This window comes from Symphalangus syndactylus, chromosome X, assembly GCF_028878055.3.
Source record: "Symphalangus syndactylus isolate Jambi chromosome X, NHGRI_mSymSyn1-v2.1_pri, whole genome shotgun sequence".
Classification (NCBI taxonomy): Eukaryota; Metazoa; Chordata; class Mammalia; order Primates; family Hylobatidae; genus Symphalangus; species Symphalangus syndactylus.
This window is the reverse complement of record NC_072447.2, coordinates 87,268,476-87,277,166: the sequence shown is the minus strand read 5'-3', so window position 1 is coordinate 87,277,166 and position 8,691 is coordinate 87,268,476. Positions and strand designations below refer to the sequence as shown.

At 38.7% G+C, this 8,691-nt stretch overlaps 1 protein-coding gene across 4 annotated transcripts; it reads right to left on the bottom strand.

Annotated features, from left to right (window-relative positions):
- Window positions 1-5,520: 5,520 nt before the first annotated feature.
- Window positions 5,521-6,990, bottom strand: LOC129476183 (voltage-dependent anion-selective channel protein 1-like). 4 transcript variants are annotated; one of them, XM_055268875.2, is made up of 2 exons: window positions 6,381-6,986; window positions 5,521-6,251 (listed from the first exon to the last, which is right to left on the bottom strand). In XM_055268875.2, the coding sequence occupies exons 1-2, from the start codon at window positions 6,927-6,929 to the stop codon at window positions 6,078-6,080; spliced, it is 723 nt and encodes a 240-aa protein (XP_055124850.1). In that variant the 5' UTR covers window positions 6,930-6,986; the 3' UTR covers window positions 5,521-6,077. The 4 variants fall into 4 exon arrangements, with proteins under 4 accessions (XP_055124850.1, XP_063491091.1, XP_055124849.1 ...); XM_063635021.1 differs by having other exon boundaries at window positions 5,525-6,378; window positions 6,607-6,983; XM_055268874.2 differs by having other exon boundaries at window positions 5,527-6,814; window positions 6,865-6,937.
- Window positions 6,991-8,691: the final 1,701 nt, after the last annotated feature.

The following is an 8,691-nucleotide window of genomic DNA, read 5'->3' as shown; positions in this document are numbered from 1 at the left end:
AATATAGTCAATAACAACGTAATTGTACATTTTAAAATAGAGAGTGTAAATGGATTGTTTGTAACACAAAGAATAAATGCTTGAGGGAATGGATACCGCCAAAAATTATATGGTTAAAAAATATGACTTCCTATTGTACACTTAAAAACAGTTAAAATAAAATAGTATGTCTTATAAAAATTTATCAAATCAACAAAAAGCACAGAGAATTAGTTTAGTAAGACGCAAAATCTTTCCTATCTAGGTTAAAGACAATAAATAGCAAACCAAGGAAATGAGATCCATCAAAATTGAGAAAACGTTGCTGAGATATTAAAACATGTAATAGCTTTTCAGACTCAGACATTATAAAACAAGTCAAACAAAAATTGCCTTCCAAGTTTGCACTTTCATTATACTGTTTCATTTTCTGGAACAGACTGACACTGTACTTTATTTTGGAGATCTGTGAGGTCAGGACTAATTTCATAATATTACTAAGATGTTATTAGCATGCAATATATTCATCATTGATAACTTCAAATGAATCAATAAAGAAGCAATTAAATTTTTTCTTAGTTTCAATTTTTAATATGGTAAATATTTGAAGAAATAACTCATATAACAGCGTTCCTTGGAGACCTCAATACATTCAAAGAGTGTATTAGTCAGGGTTCTTTAAAGAGACAGAACTAACAGGATAGATGAATATATAAAAAGAAGTTGATTAGGAAAATTGACTCATGATTACAAGGTGAAGTCCCACAATGGGGTGTCTGCAAGCTGAGGAACCAGGAAACCAGTCCAAGTCACAAAACCTCAAAATTAAGGAAGCCAATAGTGTAGCCTTCAGTCTGTGGCTGAAGGCCAGAGAAGGCCCTGGCAAATCACTGATGTCAGTCCAAGAGTCCAAAAACTGAAGAACTTGGAGTCTGATGTTCAAGGACAGGAAGTATCCAACACGGGAGGAAGATGGAGGACAGAAGACTCAAGCCAGTCTAGTCCTTCCACATTCCTCGGCCTACTTTTATCCTAGCCGTGCTGGCAGCTGATTAGATAGTGCCCACCTGGACTGAGGGTGGGTCTGCCTCTTGAAGTCACTAACTCAAATGCTAATCTACTTTGGCAACACCCTCCCAGACACACCCAGGAACAATACATTCTTCAATTCAATCAAGTTGATAGTCAATATTAACCATCACAAAGAGTATAAAGAAGTTTAGAAACAAAAACAAAACAAAACAAAAATCCTCTGAGAACTGCTGCTTTGGGATAATGTTAATAGTGTCCATGAGAAACAGAAGCATGTACACAATCATATTTTTCTAAAATTATTGTTCTTAAATATAGTCTCAAACATTTATATTAATTATCATTTTTAACCAAAGTAACTTCTATTTCACAAAGGAAACTAATGGGTGGGTAACTGAGAATGGCCTGCCACACACCAGCATATAGCAGACTAGGAGAGTTCATGGATATGCATAACACACATTTTAAAGCCACCCACGTCCCATATACAGCATTTCAAAGTGGCAAGAATGAACATATTATCATGACCTAAAGATACAGTTTTGCGGTCACGTGCAATGGCTCACACCTGTGATCTCAGCACTTTGGGAGGCCAAGGTGAGAGGAGCACTTGAGCCCAGGAATTTGAGCCCAGCCTTGGCACCATAGTGAGAACCCATATCTATAAAATAAAAAATAAAAACGTTAGTGGGGTATGTTTTATTTTCTTTAGAAATGATGCAGACATCTAGTGAATCCATTGATTAACTCAATTCAGTATGAGTCCAAGGTTTTAAGTTACCTAAAGATCTAGAAAATTATCTGGAAGCTGACATACTGCAAAGCATAAATACTATTGAAACATAGTTCATCAGAATAATGATTCAATTTGGTTAAATGCAAATTTACATATTTCATAATCTTAAACATTAAGTAATGCTAGTTTAATTGATCAGTAAACCTGTATAAGTCTAGGAAAAACATACCCATGTAGAATGGAAATGTATACTTGTATTATACTTAACACTGATTAATCAGAGAAAAAGACATGGCTATTTTTATACAGGCAAAATTATTAAACTGCTCTGGTTTGCCAAAGTATTAGCTAAATTATGTAAACTTGGATTTGTATCCAGTTTTAGTCTTCTGCATATGACTAGCCATTTATTGAATAGGAATCCTATCCCCATTACTTGTCTTTGTCAGGTTTGTTAAAGATCTTATGGTTGTATGTGTGTGTTCTTATTTCTGGGTTCTTTATTCTGTTCTATTGGTTTATGTGTCTGGTTTTGTATCAGTACCATGCCGTTTTTGGTTACTGTAGCTCTGTAGTGTAGTTTGAAGTCAGGTAAATTGTTGCCTCCAGCTTTGTTCTTTTTGCTAAGATTGCCTTGGGTATTAGGCCCTTTTTTGTTTCTATATGAATTTTAAAATAGTCTTTTCTAGTTCTGTGAAGAATGTCATTGGTAGATTCATAGACATAGCATTGAATCTATAAATTTGTTTGGGCAGTATGGGCATTTTAATAATATTGATTCTCCCTATCCATGAGCATGGAATGTTTTACCATCTGTTTGTGTCATCTCTGATTTCTTGGAGCAGTGGTTTGTAGTTCTCCTTGTAGAAATCTTTCACTTCCTTAGTTAGCTGTATTACTAGGTAATTTGTGTGTATGTGTGACAAATATGAATGGGAGTTCATTCCTGATTTGGCTCTCAGTTTCGCTGTTGTTGGTGTATAAGGATGCTAGGATGCTAGTGATTTTTGTACATTGATTTTGTATCGGGCAACTTTGCTGAAGTTGTTTATCAGCTGAAGGAGCTTTTGGGACAAGACAATGAGGTTTTTTAGATATAGGATCATGTCATCTGCAAACAGAGATAGTTTGAATTCCTCTCTTCCTGTTTGGATGTCTTTTTTTTCTGTCTGATTGCCCTAGCCAGAACTTCCAATACTATGTTGAAGGAGTGGTAAGACAGGACATCCTTGTCTTGTGCAGGTTTTCAAGAGGAATGCTTCCAGCTTTTGCCCATTCAGTGTGATGTTGGCTGTGGATTTGTCATATATGTCTCTTATTATTTTGTGGTATATTCCTTTAATAGTTTATTGAGAGTTTTTAACATAAAGAGGTGTTGAATTTTATTAAAAGCCTTTTCTGCATCTACTGAGATAATTATGTGGTTTTGTCTTTAGTTCTGCTTATGTGATGAATCACATTTATTGATTTGCACATGTTAAATCAACTTTGCATCCCAGGGATGAAGCCTACTTGATCATGGTGAATTAGCTTTTTGATGCGCTGTTGGATGTGGTTTGCAAATAGTCTTTTGAGAATTTTTGCATCGATGTTTATCGAATATATTGGCCTGAAGTTTTCTTTTTTTTTTTTTTTTTGTATCTCTGCCAGGTTTTGGTATCAAGATGATGCCGGTCTCTTAGAATGAGTTAGGGAAAAGTCCCTCCTCTTCAATTTTTTGGAATAGTTTCAGTAGGAATGGTACCAGCTCTTCTTTGAACATCTGGTAAAATTTAGCTGTGAATCTGTCTTGTCCTGACCTCTTTTTTGCTGCTGTTGGTAGGCTACTTATTAGTGCCTTAATTTCAAAGCTCATTATTGGTGTGTCCAAGGATTCAATTTATTTCTGGTTTAGTCTTAGGAAGGTTTATGTGTCCAGGAATTTATCTATTTCTTCTAGATTTTCTAGTTTATGTGCATACGGGTATTCGTAATATTCTTCAGTAGTAGTTTGTATTTCTGTGGGGTCAGTGGTAATATCCCTCTTGTCATTTCTAACTGTGTTTATTTGAATTCTCTCTCTTTCTTTCTCTATTCTTGTCTGCTTGTCTTATTTTAAAAAGACAGTGCTCAAGCTCTGAGATTCTTTCCTACACTTGGTTTATTCTGCAATAATACTTGTGATTGCATTATGAAGTTCTGTAGTGTATTCTTCAGCTCTATCAGGTTGGTTATGTTCTCTATACTGGCTATTTTGTATGTCAGCTCCTGCCATGTTTTACCATGATTTTTAGCTTTCTTGCATTGGGTTACCATTCACTCCTGTAATTCAGTGAACTCCTTTCTTATCACTTATTCTGAATTCTACTTCTGTCATTTCAGTCATCTCAGACTCAGCCAGGTTCCAAACCCTTGGTAGAGAGGTGATGCGGTCATTTGGAATAAAGAAAGTACTCTGACTTTTTGAGTTTTCAGCGTTCTTGCACTGATTCTTTCTCATCTTTGTAGGCTTATTTACCTTCCATTTTTGAGGCTGTTGACCTTTAGATGGTCTTTAAAATTTTATCCTATTTGATGACCTTCAGAGTCTGATTGTTGTATAAGGTGGATTCGGCCAACTGGCTTCATTTCTCAAAGATCTTATGGGGCCAACGTTCAGCTTCCAACTCCTGGACTGCATGCTCTAACTCTAGGGGACTTGTATTGGTCCCCGGCATTGTTCTCTGACTACTCAAGGTTTGGGGGCTACTGCAGCTGGAGGACTGAGGTGCAGGAGCTCTAGCCCAATGTTAGTGAATGCAGGGGTGCCAGCCTCCCTGAGGGAGTTCATCACAGTGACAAAGGGAAGGCAGTTAAGGAGGAGTGGGGGGCCTCTGAGGGAGACTGTGTGTGCTGTTGCACTGGAGGTGATGTTGGTTTGGGGCAGGCTGCTGGCCAGCTCAGGTCTGGGTGCCTTTTCTGTGCCCTGCAAGTATGAGTGATGGCTCAGGGTGTGGGAGGAGACCCTGTTCTCTGGGCAGCATTAGCCACAAGATTGGGGAACTGGTGGGGCGGGGCTTGCTGGCTCTGTGTCCACCAAGGCTCCATCTACAATGGTGGTCTGCAGGGGTCATGGGGCTACTGCACTCCCGCGTGCTGGCAGGGCAAGTAAAGCAAAACCCACCTGTGCGGACACACACCAGCAAACTGATGTGGGGATTCGCTGTGGGTTCAGAGGAACCTGCAGTATAGGGAGGGAACATGTAGGCTGGTGCACATCTGTAGGGACCACCACACTGGAGCTCTCCACCTGTCAAGCATGATTCAGTGGTGCAGAAGCTACAATTTGTAAAATGTTTCTAAGTTGGATTCTTCAAGCATGCATTTTTAGCACATTGAAAATCTTAAATACTCAGTTTCCTTAATTTCTTGGAATTTTAGAAATATTTAATTTATATAAGCATTTATTTATCTATGTAAGCCATATAGAATAGAGGTCCTTTTATTTATTTTTTTTGAGGTTTCAACGTTTTATTCAAGTTTTTTTAAGTGATGTTAATTATAGCATTTGAAGGGGAGGATCTAATTCCACACAAAATGGAAGACTCTAAAATGTACCCATTAAACTGCTAAAAAACAAATTGAGTGGTGAGAATACAACAGAAGTCCAATTTAGATTCTGAGTGTTGTCACCATGTGATTACAATCACACAGACACTCCCAAGCCTATAGCTGGAGCTCCTGGAAGCTATTTCATACTCTGGTGCAAGGGCAAAAAAACACAACACAAGAAGGAATAAGTCCTGAATTATTGGTTTCATCACATCTACCTCCTCCACCACAAAATGGCACAAAAGAAACAGTGACCACACCCTGAAGACCTTTTGGTGTAAAAGAGGTGATGATGAACTGGGGTGGGAACAGGTCATGAAGATCTGTCTAAAAAAGTCCCATTCAGGTGAGTTTGTACACACCATCAAGCAGCGAGCCTCTCATCAATTAGGGTTAGGAAACCATGGTTCAATTCTCAGGAAATCACAATTTCATTCATTTACTCAATATGAATTTACAAAGTGCCTACATATTATCAGCTTCCACTTGCAGCCATTTCTAGATAAAAAAGAAACCTGGCATCTCAAAGGGGCCACCAAGTTCCCCCCGAGTCTACCACCGAAAGGACCTTTTTTAGAAAAGGGTTTCTTCTATACCTCTGGAAGGGTAACATCTTAAAGCTGAATCATCTTTAACCTGAAGGGCTAACATATTTAGCAATACTTGCATCCCAGACATACAACATTAAAAGATAACACTAAATTCTGAAGGTAGCTATGCTGCAAAATAGCTTAAAATTAAACAATTATACAGTATTCATTTATGCTTGAAATTCCAGTCCTAGACCAAGCTTGTGGCCACCAGCATTGACGTTCTTGCCATCCAGAAGAGCTGACAGTGTCAGTTTGATACCTGGCTTTAGAGTCTGAGTGTATCCTAAACCTATCAGGCTGGAGTTGTTCACTTTAGCGGAGAAGCAGGCGTCAGGGTCAATCTGATACTTGGCTGCTATTCCGAAGCGCCTGTTACTGTTTCCTGCTGTCCAGGCAAGATTGACAGTGGTCTCCAACTTCTTGTTCACTTTCTGGTAAATGGAGCCGCCAAACTCTGTCCCGTCATTCACATTAGTGTGAAGCTGGAATTCATCAGTCTTGTAGCCAACTGCAAAGTTGCTCTGCGTCACTCGGGATTTTGCAGTCTCAAAATTCATCTGGTAGCCGGCCAGCCAGCCCTCGTAACCCAGCACCAGAGCACCCCGGATGGAAGGCCCAGCAATGTCGAAATCCATGTAGCAGCCCAGGTTAATGTGCTCCCGCTTGTACCCTGTTTTGATTTTAGCATTTTTTTCCCCAGTGTTAGGTGAGAAGGATGAATCGAAGGTCAGCTTCAGTCCACGTGCAAGCTGATCTTCCACAGTAATCTCAGTGCCTAGTGTATTGTCAGTGTTCCATTTCTCTGTAAACGTGAGGCCGTACTCAGTCCATCTGTACTTGGTTTCCAGACTGCCCGTCACTTTGGTGGTCTCAGTGTTAGCTGAGCCTGAGCTTGTAAATTCCAATCCATTCTCACATTTTGTTTTCAAATAAAGCTTTATTAAGCCAAATCCATAGCCCTTGGTGAAGACATCCCTGGCAGATTTGCCAAGATCGGCATACGTAGGTGGCACAGCCATCTTCTCAGAGGCGGTGGCGGCGGGCTCAGAGGCTGCTACGGCGGGGGCTGCAGCGCAGAGGCAGGGAGATCATTTTAATTTAAGTAACTTTATGATATAATTTATTTTTTGAGGTAAACATTACTTGCTTTTATTTATTGTGTTAGAAATAATATAATAATTCATTAACAACATCTGAAGGTAGAAAATCACACGCTTACATAGGAGGTCAAGATCTTTAGGCACATAAATATACAGACACAGGGGTTTACAGCTTCTATTCCAAAATTTCAGCCATGTGGCCAAAAGCAGTGACTCACACCTATGATTCTAGCACTGTGGGAGACCAAGGCAAGAGAATCACTTGAGTTCAGAAGTTTGAGAACACCCTGGGCAACATAGTGATACCACAACTGTACAAAAAAAATTTTAAATTAGCCTGGCTTGATGGTGCACACCTGTAATCTCAGCTACTTAGGTGGCTGAGGATTGCTTGAGCCCAGGAGATCGAGGCTGCAGTGAGCCGTGATTGTGCCACACCACTCCAGCCTGGGAAACAGAGGAAAAACCCTGTCTCAAAAAAAAAAACAAATAAATAAACAAGAGTTTCAGATATTAATTAAGAATAAGCACAGAAACACAAAAAATCGCCAGTCCAGATATCAAAGAGCTAGTCCCCTTCCTGTTAGACAAAAAAATTCCTAATTATTTGAACTTAATTAAAATAGACAAATAAGACAACAAATTGAAAAAAAAAACTAACAAATACAATTCCCTATTGTCTCTCACCCAACATAGATATTATAAACATTTAATCCACTTACACATATCATTGATAAGAGTGCAAAATCAAATTCCTCATGTATGGTCAGACTATAAAACCAAATTCCCAGTAATTACTCCTAGCTATGTTACATAACTTATTAGCCACAAATGAACAAAAACACATAAAATCAAAACACAAAATTAGTAAAGATGAACATCAAAACTAGATAAATAGAAAGTCAGCAGTGCTGGCGAGGAGTGTTGGCTCACGCCTGTAATCCCAGCACATTGGGAGGCCATGGCAGAAAGATTTCTTTGAGCTCAGGGGTACAATACCAGCCTGGGCAACATGGTGAAACCCCATCTCTACAAAAAATACAAAAATTAGCCAGGCTTTGGTGGCTCATGCCTGTAATTCCAGCTACTCTGGAGGCTGGGGCTGGAGAATCGCTTGAGCTTGGGAAGTGGAGGTTTCAGTGAGCTGAGATCACACCACTGCACTCCAGCGTGGGTGACAGAGTGAGACTCTGTCTCAAAACAACAATAACAACAAAAAGAAAGTCAACAGTGCTATATTGCCAATTTGGAGTCACTTCTAGAAGCCAAGAAAGACTGGTCTGAGTTTAAACCGCTTATGAGGTGCACTTCTCTCATTAAGTTTACTTGGTTCCATTAGAAGAATTCACTAGGCATCTCTGGAAAACTGTTAAAAGACAATTTAAAAAAAAAAGTAAAATCATGACTGTCATACAAATATGTTATATATTTCATTTAGCCATGAAGAAACAACACAGATATGACTACTGGTTCAAAAGAGACTCTGAAGAACAAATAAATTTAAAGATCAGAAAAATTAAAATAAATATTCAAATGGAAGCAAAACTGCTTTTTTCTAGTAGGATGAGGGACCGAAAAAGAGAAGTTATTTGGACTTCTGAATAGACAGAATTTGCAAATCCATAAATAAGAGTTATTTTTTATTGTTACCATTTGTTTACAGTTTACAGAGTTATAAAAT